This window comes from Acipenser ruthenus, chromosome 5 (assembly GCF_902713425.1).
Source record: "Acipenser ruthenus chromosome 5, fAciRut3.2 maternal haplotype, whole genome shotgun sequence".
NCBI lineage: Eukaryota > Metazoa > Chordata > Actinopteri > Acipenseriformes > Acipenseridae > Acipenser > Acipenser ruthenus.
In genome coordinates, this window is record NC_081193.1 from 14472962 (window position 1) to 14487280 (window position 14319).

General features: G+C 36.6%; 1 protein-coding gene across 7 annotated transcripts in view; it reads right to left on the reverse strand.

Moving 5' to 3' along the window:
- Positions 1-5590: 5590 nt before the first annotated feature.
- The window catches only part of LOC117402376 (microtubule-associated protein RP/EB family member 3-like), a 44204-nt gene continuing 35475 nt past the window's right edge, over positions 5591-14319 (reverse strand). For 6 of the 7 annotated variants that reach the window (XM_034003453.3, XM_034003451.3, XM_059023701.1 and 3 more), the window contains 6 exons: positions 13179-13306; positions 12446-12591; positions 10591-10747; positions 8925-9082; positions 7491-7643; positions 5591-6530 (listed from right to left, as the gene is read on the reverse strand). In XM_034003453.3, coding sequence (XP_033859344.1) covers positions 6462-6530; positions 7491-7643; positions 8925-9082; positions 10591-10747; positions 12446-12591; positions 13179-13299 — 804 coding nt within the window. In that variant the 5' untranslated portion in view covers positions 13300-13306 and the 3' untranslated portion in view covers positions 5591-6461. Of the gene's footprint in view, positions 6531-6790; positions 6838-7490; positions 7644-8924; positions 9083-10590; positions 10748-12445; positions 12592-13178; positions 13307-14319 lie in introns of all 7 variants that reach the window. The other variant, XM_034003455.3, reaches the window with a different exon arrangement.

The following is a 14319-nucleotide window of genomic DNA, read 5'->3' on the forward strand; positions in this document are numbered from 1 at the left end:
AAATATCTGGCAGCAATGGGCTTTAAGTTAAGACTGTTCACTTGGTGTGCTGCACCGTAATATATATATATATACGATATATATCTCATAATGTATGTGAAAATGTCTATATGAATTGTATGTAGGCCAATATACTTCTCAAAACACATTATCCCCACTGTACGATTCCGATTCCTAGTCAATAAGTATGCAACATATTACTTAATGTATTTTATAGTACAGAAATAGGCAGATACAACTAGATGTCAGAGTATATAATGCTAAGAATCAATATTTAACTTATATTCCAAAATATAACGTTTTTAACAGCACTGAAAAAAAGATACTGACAAGCTGTGAAAATGCAAATTATTAAACAGTACCACTATGAAATGTACTTTCATGACTTCTGTCCGGACACTTGGCACTTTTTTTCTGGCACACTTGATAACAATGCTCATGACATGTTCTCATTCTGCACCTTTTCCACATAATGCCTGCTGATGCAGAATCCAGTGTAAGAAAATTGGTACGTCTGCATTTCTTTCTTTAATTTTTTTCCAGCACTCTGCTAGCCAGTCCACTCTTTTGTCCAATCGTATATGGTGCACCCTCTGTTGTAATCCCAGTTAGTTTCTTCCAAGGTAATCTTGCACTTTCCATGGCTTCTTGAAGTTAAAAAAAGTGTTTTCCTGTGGTTGTGTTGTTCATGGCATCCACAGCACTTTCATTTTTTCTTTTCATTTTCAGAAAAACCTTTAGTTGGGACTCATTTTCATTTCCAGTAAACTCAAAATACACTTTGGTGTGTTTCAAAGGCTTAGTATCCAAATGACTTATTATTCAAGCAGTTATCTGCGTCAGGCTGGGAAAGTGAAGTGTTCCGATTTAACTCTCCCTGAAACAACTTAATGTATTCTCTGCTCTCTTTTCAACACAGGCAATGGCCCATTGAGCGTCTGGTATTCAACAGCTGGTAAATTGCACAATGTATAACGTATAAGGTATAATATGAGTATTTGAGTATAACCCTGCATCTAAAACTAAACAGTAAAATACAGAATATAGGCTAGTGACCATCGATCTTGGCATATGGATGTCTCAATATTTAGGAGTAGCTTTAAAACAAAAAATATTTTTATTTTAGTAAAACACAGCGTCAATAAAAAAAAAAAAAGTCAACAAATAAAAAAGTAGGCCCTATTCAAAAAATGTTTGGCACTGTTTTAAGAAATATCTTTTAAGGGTGTTTATAAACATTGTCATAGAATAAATAGTGCTTTTAAAAAATCGACTATGCTGCAAGCTTCTAAAACAGTTGAAACAGGTTTCATGATCAACAAACTTAATTGAATTATTCAAAATGGGCTTCTAAAAAAAAATCTCTCCTTAAAATAAGTTTTGTGAACAGGGGCAGTGTTTCCTTTCTTAAAGGGAACCCACTCTGTCAACAGGGCCATTATAATGAGTACTGTATCTGTCACACAAGCAGTGCATTTCAAGTATAGCTTTATATTAGTATTGATATATTTATACGGTTTAAAATAAAATAATTCAACAGAACTGTAGATAAAATTAAACAATTACATTCAAACGTGCATTTTGAGCTTTCCAGTTTGAGGTTTCTCTTACGCAAATGTGACGGGGTCACCCTCTGCCCCTGGGTGTATTTAGGTTTAACATGTGTGTAATGTGGGTTATGTAGCACGGGTGAATTAAAAGGTATGTTGGTATGTGAGCACGGGGGTGGGTGTGTGTGTGCGCAATAGTGGGTGACAGAGAGGAAGATAAAATCCTCCCTGCAAATATATGTGGGAATGTGGCTGAATTGAATAAGTGATTAAATAATTAATGAAGGCTCCAGAGGTGGAACGAGAGATGGGAGGTGAAGTAGAAACAAGACAAACAATTGCTACGCGTGCTGGTTCTAAACCAGCGCGATACTCGTTTTATTTTGTATTTATTCTGTCTGTTTTGGCCATTGTGCTGTTTTTTTGTGTGTGTGAAGTGTTTTGTTTGTTTAAACCTTTTATTTATAATAAACCACACAACAGCACAATCATACCCCAGTGCTGTCTGTTTCTTCTGGGTCTGATGTCACCACACAAGCCATTGTGTCATAGCAATACAGGGATGTTTAATATTTTTGGAGGGAAATTAAGTTAGTTTACTTTATTCACTTTGTGCCCACAATGCCAGCACAGTGTGTGTGTGTGTAGAGAGAGAATAATAGATGGGCTTCAGTGAGTTACAGGAAAATAATTCCATCTAGGGTTTATGTGACGTCATAAACTACGAGACCGTTAGGCCAACCAGTTTATAAACTGAATAACATTCAGGCAAGACCCATTTTCCACAGAAGTTTATTTATTTATTAAAACTTAAAACAGATGCAAGTTTTGTACACCATTGTTATGGCCACAGTATTTTCAGACAGGCGTTGCAAAATGTATGTGATGTCCAGTAGTTTTCTTGTATGAAGTAGGGATTGAAGTCTGGTGGTTATAATAACTGTAGTCCAGTAGTTTTTAGTCCAGTAGTTTTCTTGTATGAAGTAGGGATTGAAGTCTGGTGGTTATAATAACTGTGCTAGCGCCTTTCTTTAATCATTCTGATTCCTTCATTTTAACCGTACATCTCTCCTTAACCTTTCCGTTTTAAAATAGCATTCTTCATAGAACCTACATCTCAATTAAAGGTGTACAATATATTAAAATCAACAAATAAAAACAACACAGAAAACTAGAGTTGCGAGCAACTTTACGGCTTCCAAGCAGTTATCGTAAAATTTAAGCGCATTGGTTATTATAAATGAAGCTTTATCATTACAACTGTGCTGTGTTAATTTTGGCACAAATATTGGAATTATTGGTTAGTAGCCAATTTAAATTTTATTTGGATGGACACAAAATTCTAAATAGTATGCAGTCATATACTTTGAAAATAATGCATACAAGAGGCTAACATTGTTCTAAATTCGAAATCGCTCTGTTTGAGTTTGTGTGCGTGTGGTGACCTATTCTTAATTTTGCAATATAAAATAAAGTGTACAGCATGTATTGGTTCTTGTATATTTTAATGCCACTATCATTTAATGTGCATTTTTAAAGTAATAGAAAGTGATAGTGTAACGGTTGGCTATCAGGGGTGTCTGGCAAATACACAATTCACCATATTTAATTGTCACCAAACCGCTACTAGGACATAACATGTGCACGATTCATGAGTAACACCACTCGAATCCTATGCCGAGGAATTATAAACAGGACAGAGGAGAGAAGAAGCTGGAACAGAACCCAGAGAGACGGTACTACTGGTTTGTGTATATTTTAATGCCACTATCATCATTAGCATTCGTACAGCAATAGAAAGTGATAATAGTGTAACGATTGGCTATCTGGGGTGCCTGGCTTCGTTGCCACATATTCAGAATTTGCGATTGTCGTTTTATCAGTTTAGTCTTAATAACTATCACTGTAGTTATGAAATAAAAAAAAAAGACGCCATATCAGTAAAACGAGTAGTGCATTTTTTTTGTTGGCTTCTGCTCAGCTACGACAGAACATTTTTATACAGCCCGAGAAGACGGTAATTTTTTTTTTTAATTCTTTGTGTGTATCAGTATTGCCTACATGTCCACGAGGTATAAGTAAACAAACAGCATTACGGCTGAGAAGCTGGTAAACTCGAATTATACTAAAATGTCCACTTTTTGGGGGGATTCTCCATGAACAAATATGCAATCTTCACAGTTACATGCTATTTTATAGAGCAAGCAACTGTGAAGCGTTCTGTCTATACATTTGATTACCAAAAATAAGTATTTCAATGAAAGATACGGCCCCAAAGTCGCCCCCCCCCCCCCCCGTTCTCACATGCATCTTTAAATGGATTAGACACGCGGTTTTGTTTCAACAGATTTAGGATTTGTGACTGTGTTTGACCACAGTTCAGTCGTAAAAATAATTATATAACGAATTTTAAGCAAACTATATTCATGTGACTTGTAAAGCTGATGTTTTATGCATTTAATTGTTTCGATTGTGTTAGTTTAAAAAGCATAGTGCAGTTTTTTTTTTTTTTCTGCGTGGATGCAGAGGCAAGTTCTTAAAATGTTTTCTTAGTTTACAGTATGTGTCTGTATACTGTACTATGTGTACGTCTAAATATAATCCTTTCCACTGTAATTACTGTTTTTTAAGTTACATGTGTTAGTAAAACTTGTTAAACACCAGCGAAAAATGGCTGCTTTAGGAATTTTTTTTCTTACCTTGCAGACTTGTCCGTGTTAACAGCTGTCCCCTGTGGTGGGAATGTGTCATTTTAGGGTGAAAAATTGACAAAACTGGCATGTCACCCATATTGATTGGCTCATGGCGGTCATGTTTGTTGATGTAGGAACTTTTCCTGACTAATTTTTTTAGAGGACAGTACAAAGATAACGTATAACCAAGATTCACATCACTCGGCCAAAGGGCTCATGAGGAGTTGTTGTTTAAGCGTTTCACGCAAAATCCAATGTAGCTGCCACACCATGTGACCGATCGATTTTTCCTTAAGTAGAATCAATCATGGACATGTGCGCACTATGTACAACATTTTTCACAGCTGTAATATTTACCATTCACGAGAAGACTTTTGAATATTGTCCAAACTTTTCATTAAATCCAAGATGGCTGCCACACCATGTGACCAAAGGCCGCCATATTGACCTCGACACAACATCACATAGTCCTCAACATCCGTGTCAAATTTCGTGCGTTTTGGTGCAGCCAATAAGAAGTTATACGCAGTTTTATAGCCAGTTGCGTATGTTGATGATGTCATGCAGCGTGGACGCCATGATTTTCACAGTAGCAACCTCCCTTGAACAAGCATAACAGATGACTATACTGAGATGTTTGATTCCAATTTTTGTTTCAATCGGTAAGCGGGTTTAGAGAAGATGTTTGAATTTTGATGATTTTATATTTTTATGGTAATTTTATGACATTAATCAATGTGGTTGCCAAACCACAGAACCAATCAGCTTCATATTAACAACAGTTAATCATGGACTATCACTCAACATGTATAGCAATTTTCAGAACTCTGCAGTAAGCTGTTTCCGATACATAGGCGTTTTAACAAATTCCGCAAAATCCAATATGGCTGTCGAACCATGTGACTTGCGCAAATTTGCTGAATATCACCGACTATCATCCATAGGCATCTACCAGTGTACCGAATTTCGTGAGTTTTTGAGCATGTTTTGGCAGAAAAAAATAAATAAATAAATAAATAATAATAATAATAATAATAATAATAATAATAATCCTAACAAAAACAATAGGCTTCCCCAGCCTACGGCTTGGAAGCCTAATAAAAAAATAGCAGCTAATAACTCAAACTGAGCATTTAACTGTTAATGTTTTTAGTTCTTTTCATAAGATATTTCATTTTATATTTCAAAAGAATCAGGCCTCTTATTTTTAATACATCCAGGCCTTTTAGGATTGTTAGAAACTTAAGATGCATTTTATAGTTAAAAAAAAAACTAATACACCAGTTTCTGCTCAGTAATGTTGCACTCAATCAATATTAGATTTTCAAGCATGAATATTAAACACCCTTAATTTCAGTATTTCGTTTAATATTTGTTTCTGCAACACCGAAAAAATATATAAATCTTGCTGTAGTTCCACCTGCTTTCTGACTGAGGGCTATTCAAATACAAGAACTTAAAAAATATATATATTATACCAATCTAGCCCTTAACCATCTGCTAAAACATTCACATGCTCCTTTTAGATATGCAATTAAACAGGGCGATCCAAACAGCTCACTGGAAAACGTCCTTCCTTAAATGCCCCCCAATCAAAAATAAAATAAATCTTCATGCTGTGTTTTTAAACACAAACAAGCAGTTAAAACGACTTGCATTGTAGTCATTCGTCACCATCATTTACGGCTAATCTTTTTCAAACGATCACTGTCAAAACAATATGCAAAGTGCAAGTAAAGTCATTAAGAAAACAATATACAAAGTAAATATATTATATTTATACAGGCTGTCAGTTGGTGTGGTAGAAAGGTGTATACAGCTGCAGCATTTGTGTTAGAGGGAAGCAGTGCATTGTATTTAAAATAATATGAATGCCTGTTGCAAAGTACAGTATGACAAACAGAAGCTTAAATTCAGTATCGCAAAGGGCTGTTCATAGATTGAGATTCACATTTGTGTTTTCTTTCTCATGAAGTGTTTAAGGTTTTGTTTGTTGTTTTACCTACCACTTATTTTTTACACCATGTTGAAATGTTTAGGAGTCTGTTACTGTTGCTGATGTGATTGTGCGGTAAAAGGCTGTACAACTCAAAAACTCAGACTGTAGTGCTAGTAAACAGCCGTGGGTACTGTTATGATAAAGAGAGGCGGGGTGGGGGGAAGCGGGAAAGAGAAAGAAAGACAGAGGAAAACACGAGACAGGGGGGCAAAATCGGGTTCAGTATTCATCCTGGTCCACATGCTGTTGTCCGTCAACTTTGTCATCTTCTGGAGATGCGAAGCCATCCTGAAGTGGCGAGAACAATGATACATTTAGAAGACCTTGAAACAAAACAGTGTATGATCATTTGGGCAAAAGAGCACTAATTAATTTACAACCAACAACCCCGCCACCCCCTTTCCTCTCCCCCACACTGCCCCTGCTGCTACCATTATACAAATGCCACAGTTTTAATATTTTTTCCCTTTCTGCACAGTCTTTGCCCTCTTGACTGCTGAAACATTACGGACCCCATTCTCCAATAATTACTAAAATATTGAACTTACGCAACGTCTGCTGCACACTAGGGGATTTACCCATCAACTGTGGTATTCTGTAACAAAAATAGGCACATTACATTTGAGCACCACAGTGATCTTGAGTTAGGTGCGCAACATAACATAAGAAGTTGCAGCATATGAGAATTTGCTTTGGTTCATAATGATCCTTTTAAAAGAAATTTGCACACGTCATAATTACACATTCTTCAACCCCAGTGGTCACTGGGAGAAGTGAGAACAGTATATGTTTATTTAGACATTGCTTTGAAGATCACATTAGTAAAACAAATGAATATGAAAAATGCAATGCAAAGTTAAACATCCATCAGTTTTACACTTAGACTTTGCCTAACTGATGGCTTGACATTAAAAAAAGAGAAACTATGGATCAGTTTATGCATTGCTAAGAAAACATCCTAATACATACACTTACCATGCAAATTTATTCAACGTTATTGGAGAATAGGGCCCTCACTATTACTGCTGCTTACCTAAATAGCATGTGTTTACTAACAGTCAGATTGACAGACCTGTGGGTGGTGGTGTTATGGCATAAATAAATAGGTCTTGTATCTATGTATTTACTTAAATATAAACATGTATTTATATGCCTACCTTTTTTAAATGTGTTCATGTCTAATCTATGTGCTGTATCAAATCAATTTAGGATTTAGTTTGAAGAATAAACTAAATGCCTGACACGTACCTCTGTAGCGTAGAGAATCTCTATAATCTTGGAGATGACTTGATTGTTTTCACTTTCATGTTCCTGGCAGATCAGCTCAATGTCCCGTAGTTTACTGAAGTAGAAATCTCTCTCCTTCTCCAGCCCATCCACTGTCAACTTCAGTTCCATTAACTTTAAAAGGCAAAATGACATGGTCATTTTTAATATATGTTTGTATTTGAATGGTAATACTTATACATGTACTGTTCTGTATATATCAACAACACGATTAACTCTTGCATCATATTTTATTTATTCTTTGTGACTCTCTTGAGCTGTTTTCCCTTTCCTTTTTCCCCCCCAGACAACTTAAGAGTAAGTAGCGGGGTTTAGAAAAATATAGCGTTACACGTCCCCACGTGTTGCTACAACTGTTTAAATAACGTACCTGTCATTTTTCTTTTCATTGTTAACATCCTGACAACCCTTTTACACTTATAACTTTAAAGTCTGTTTCAAAGCTCTTTTAAAAATGGCCACTCTAGTGCACTGGGGTTTGAGATCTGTCCTCTAAATCACTGCAGGAAGAGTGATAAAAAAAACAAAGACATAACAAGTGCTCTGACTTTTCTGTTCCGTACCACATCATGGGTCATTATTGCCGTGATACCTGTTTGACAATGTGGGCAAAAATCCTTACACTATCATCAGTGCACTGAAGTGGCCATTTCAAAAGAGCTTTGAAACAGACTTTAAAGTTATAAGTTTAAAAAGCTGTCGGGATGTTAACAATGAAAATATAAATTTCAGGTAAGTTATTGCAACAGTTGTAGCAACACGTGGGTATGTGTAACGCTATATTTTTTCAGAACCTCACTACTTACTTCTTAAAACTGTGTTTTAGCAGTTTTTATTGTGGGCAAACAGCTCATAATTCGACCGCTCCTCGTTTGTATGGGTGGTCACATTCTCGTCTTCTCAGCTTGATCAGAATTTATTAAAAAATATTAAAGGTTTTTAAAATACCTAAAATGCTACTATCCCTGACACAAAGTAAAAAAAAAAAAAAAAAAGTTAACTTGTAATGCTTAAAAGGTGCAAATAAAAACATTTATATTTGCTATAAGATTCAAAATGATTATTGAATAAATAATATGGTAATATTGAAAATGATTCAACCTTAATTTACATGCCGTAACATGACCCTCTTTAAATTATTACATTTAGACTGAGTTTTTCTGAAATCCCAACAGATACAGACTTGCAATAGGCCTGGCTCTTCACTTGATATACATGTGCCTCAGGTTTCACCCAATATAAATATGGGTGTATGTCACAAATATATATGTTGAATCTAAGTAGAGCCTAACCAATTTCCAAAGCTTTGCTAGAGCTATTGAATGTCAGGGCTCATCGGGTCTTGTATATCTCGGCATATAGCAAAAGGTCCTCTTACCCTCCCTGGGACTCTACCTGTTGGTTGAGTTCCATGATCTGTGCATCTGCATCGCTGCCACCATTCCGGGCAACAGGCATGTTCTTTCTGCCGCCGCCCATGAAGGGTGTTGTGTGGGACACCCTCTGAGGTGCTGGCACAATCTTGGGCACAGTTGGGGATGTCCTCTGTGGCACTGAATGGTACATACAGAGAGATGATTAAAAATGTACTTCTGGAATAATTCCAAATCAGCAGGCCTATTATAAAACATGAAGGACAGGCACTTCACCAGCTATGCATAGCCAGTGTGGGATGGACTGTGTGTTGAGGTGCTCGGTGGGGGGGTGGGGGGGGATATAAACCTTCAGGGGTTGGTTCAGGATTCCCCTTTTTTTTTATTTTGATTTTGAGATAAAAACTTATTTGAAATACATCCATCCATTATCTGTAACCGCTTAATCCTATTGAGGGTCGTGGTGAGCCGGAGCCTAACCCGGCAGACACAGGGCACAAGGCAGGACTACACCCTGGATGGGACGCCAATCCATCGCAAGGCAACTAAGGGGCAATTTAGAGAGGTCAATCCACCTAGCCAGCATGTCTTTGGACTGTGGGAGGAAACCAGAGTAGCCGGAGGAAATCCACGTGAACACGGGGAAAACATGCAAACTCCACACAGACAGACCCGAGGCCGGAATCAAACCCAGCGATAACCACTGCGCTGCCCCTTATTTGAAATGCTATATTCAATCAGTGTTGTGTTTGAGAATGTGGGGTGAAAAGGTTACAGAATTGTTTTATGTCACATGTTTTGGTTTATGTTCCTTTATTTGGGGAAAAAAAAAAAATCTATGAGAAGAACCATTATACCCACTGGAATCAGCAAAAACAGCATTCATTTCAGGGATAACCAATATTGCCCTCTTTTAAATTGGGGAATCTTATAGTCTATAATCATTTGATCAATGACAGTGTAAGGTGGATTATTCCAGACCATTAGTTGTTATCTTGCACACAAAGTGTGCTTTCCACCTGACCAGCTGGCTGTTACACTGTATCTCACAAACTGCAAGATGTCAGTCAGGGAGGTCACTGTCACACAGGTACATAGAAGGCTTGTTGGAAACCTAGAACAAGGCTTGTAAGAAACCTTTGAACTAGAAGTAAAAAATAATACCAGGCCAATCCTCTGTTTTCTGACAACAGCAGAAGAATCAATTACCCAATATGGATAAACTGTTACAGAGTTAGGTACAAACTTGGTTCCAATTGTATTTGTTAGAAAATAGAAATCGAAAAAAAGAAATACAAGGATCTGATTTAGATACATTTTTATACACGGTTACGTATGAACTTGGTAGCTCTGCATTTTCCTGGAAATTAGTTACAGAACTAGGGCATGCTTACTATCTTTTGCACGGCACAGTGCTGATGCTATAGTCCATGTGCTGTATGATAGTAAATCATGTCTGGAGCAAAAAAAACAAACAAAAAAAAGTAAAAAAAAAAAACAAAACACCACATTATAATGAAACAAAAGCATACACACATGAACACCGAAGATCCAAACAACCACAAATCAATAGCCTGAGCACTTTATGATTTTTCAGAACAAGCTTTGCAGGAAAAACAGTAACATGTAACCAGTGAGCTACCTCTAGTGTCAACAGATTTCCTTTGCTTTGTTGAAAATGTGTTTACCTGGATTGTGTGGAGCCACCACCTCCTGGCTATGCCTGGCCTGCAACGGGTCATAGTCCTTCCCGTCGTAGTTTGCGTCGAAGAGCTTCTTAAACCACTGCACAAACTCAAAGTTGTCCTGGAACTTCCCTTTCACTAATCTTTCTACTGGAATTATCTGAAACAAAAGAGATTTCGTGACATTCATTCCGTGACACTACAGTAAATTCCAAAATGAGAGCAGTGGAGGCTTGTTATAAGAGGCTACTATTGGCTAATGTTGCCTCAAAATGGGTGGGATTCTGTGTGTCTTCAACCTGCAAATCACCCTCTGTCTGTCAAGTTTGAATGTATTTGTATTGGCTACGCAATGCAAGTTTGGCTACTCGCTTAAGTTTCGATTTCCATACAGAACGTTGTAGATTTTTAAATTCATACACCATTTTCCTCGCTTTCAATTGAGGAAAAAATAAGAATAAAAAATAACAATAAAGGTCGTCTAAAGCCTAAATTCAACAGGGAGGACCAAAACAAAATTGCCTTTTTAATTGCTCATGTTACGGAAAAACAAAATGGTTGACTGTTTGGTTTTTTAAACCGGCTCTTCATCTTCCCAGTGGATTTCTATGGGCTAGTGATTTAAAAAATTCTTCCACGGGCTGTAAAAATATTTTTCTACAAATGACATAAGATTCATCAATAAATTAAGTCCATGACGTTTTTGTTATATTCTGTAGCTTGCCTTATGTGCTGCTTATACTATATTACTGGATTACATTTCTTATTGAATTACAAAATACCTTTTAAAACGTGCGACGTTTTATTGCGAATAATATATATATATATATATATATATATATATATATATATATATATATATATATATATATATATATATATAGCCACCCCACTTTAAAGTCAGGAGCTGCTACTGAATTAGAGCCATCAGTAACATAAAAAGAATGCCCTTAGCAAGTTTCATCACAATTGGACAAGGAGTTCTCTCGGTAAAGGTTAAAATTCAACTGTGAAAGTAACAGCATCAGTCTGTGTGGTCACTCAAAATGGAGCAGGTGCTTAAGGCAGAATAGCGGACATGGCTAATTTACCATTTAAATTAAAACAGAGATCTGTTAAGAACATGCCTTCTTTATGTACGATCAAACCCCACACTAGTGGGCAAAGCATGCGTGCTTCCTCCATCCTTCAAATACTGTACATTTCCAGTGAGGAGCACTATTGTCAAAACACAACATAAGAGAAGTATCAAAGACTATTACTTTCTCAATCAACCCTTAATGAGCCAATCATCTTTAACCTGCTCTCTGATGATCAGGTGTCTTTGAAAAGGATCAAATGTCCTCCCTCAGCTGTAAATAGAAACAAGGAAGGTCCCTTGGCAACACACAGTGTAGTGAACAGGTCCAGGGCACCGAAGCCTAACCTCACCTCACCTACTGCTTTTCTACTAGCCCTGTAGTTTGCTGCAGGTCTACTGTAAACTGTGAACATGGCAGCCTATTATTGGGGATTGGAACATCTCAAAAAGCTATGTGTTGTTCTGGTCCTATAAGAGATCTATGAGAGGTCCATGAGAAAATCCCTCAACATGATACGGTTGGGGGCCCAATTTATAATTTAGGCAGCATAACCTTTATCCACAGCTTCATGAAGGTACAGAAACATTCAACAATAACTATATAAAAGCTAAGCAATTAAAACAATAAATAAGTCAAAGTACAAGTCAGACACAATTATTTTTGATGAGCAGCTCATATGGATCTTTGTACAGATCAAAATGTTGATGTCTCAATGGTAATGTCTTCTCTAGTGAATAATTAATCTTGTGATAATATAACAAAGGGACTCAACATACTTTATCAATGCTCATTTTCTTAAAGGCTGCCTGTAGCACTTTGAAGTTGTGTATGTACTCATGTTCCAGTTTGGCTTGGAATTTGACTTTCTTCAGGTGTATAGAACCGGGAAAAAGCATATCCATGAACTGGCAGTATGCCGCTCCTGCGAGGGACAAAGAGGAACGGCATTATTACAGCAGTATGGACAAGTATTCTTTAAGTTTAAACACTGTATTTTTTAAAAAATCACTTCTGAAATGTTAGAAATACAGCAACATTATATTGAGATGGCCACAGAATCTCGATACAAGTTATAAACATTTTAAATTAACATTCTTCTTAATCTTATATAAATGTATTCACCTGTCTGATTAGGAATCAATTTCTCTGGAAGTACAGATTTTTCAGAGGACCCCTTCTAGTGCCTGAAACAATCACTATACCAGTACTCTGTAGACTTGTTTAATGCAGGTGTTCAAGTAATGGATCACCAGCAGAAGTCGCTATTGTGCACCAGGTTTGGGAATTCTAATTGTTCTCCATTCTGTGTTGCAAAAGTTATTGTTTTTCCAAAATACAACATAAAAATAAATACAGTTCTATAATAAAACTATGATGAATAATACAATCCCTAAACAAATCTATAGTACTGATCATAACAGTTTCAAGCTTCTGCAATATCTACCCTCTAATACCTTAACCTCCTTTAAACTTGCCACCAGTCATTGTAATTACTTGAAATGTTCTTACCTGAACATAGCTGCTCGACCTTGGTATAGCTAAAATGCAGCGAGTCGTTCACCCATGCCAGCATATCATGTCGGCTCAGGTTCTCAATGGTCATAGAGGTGGAATACACATTAACTGCCATATCCCAGCTGTGAAGAGAACAGACATTTGTTAGTTCTGTAGTGCATTTTAGGTCCTGGTTTTTATATATGAACAGCATTGTGAAACGGGTCATTGCACAAAATGCTGGTGACAATAATACACAAAGCAATTAAAAGGTCACTTCACTATAATAAACTAAAAACCCTAATGGATAAGCATAGTTAAGCAACATATAACATGTACATACAGTTCACTGCCACCAGATGGAGCACTGAATTACTTCATTCGTCCCAGAGATATTTCTAGAATTCTAAGCTACAATAATGATTCACTTTGAAACCCGCACTATAGTTGGGGATATGTTGTTCTATAGAACAGGCAATACATTTTTCTGTAGTCAGAAAAAACAAAACAAAAACAAAAAAAACAGCTGAACACAGACAGGCACACAAAAACTGTATGTAGCCACACTTCGGACTAAAGTATCTGGCACAGCCCATTGCTTCGAGAGACTTCACTTGACTAGATACATATCCCCTGGGAAGACTATAAATATAGCATTATATAAATAAGTGACCCTGAAATCTTTTCTCTTATGCGAAGAATTACTTGCACAATATGTGTGGAGTAGTGGTTAGGGCTCTGGACTCTTGACCGGAGGGTCGTGGGTTTAATCCCAGGTGGGGGACACTGCTGCTATACCCTTGAGCAAGGTACTTTACCTAGATTGCTCCAGTAAAAACACAACTATAGAAATGGGTAATTGTATGTAAAAATAATGTGATATCCTGTAACAATTGTAAGTCGCCCTGGATAAGGGTGTCGGCTAAGAAATAAATAATAATAATAATAATAATAATAATAATAATAATAATAATAATAATAATAGCATCTTATAACAAATGTACAAGTGGTGATCTCAATTGGTTGACTGTTTCTCTAGTATAGATATCTAAACATGACATGCAGTACTGTGTAGACCTCGATATTACAGTCAATGGAGATTTAAAAAAAAAAAAATGGAATAACTAAAAAATATCAGTGTGATCTAAATTTAAAT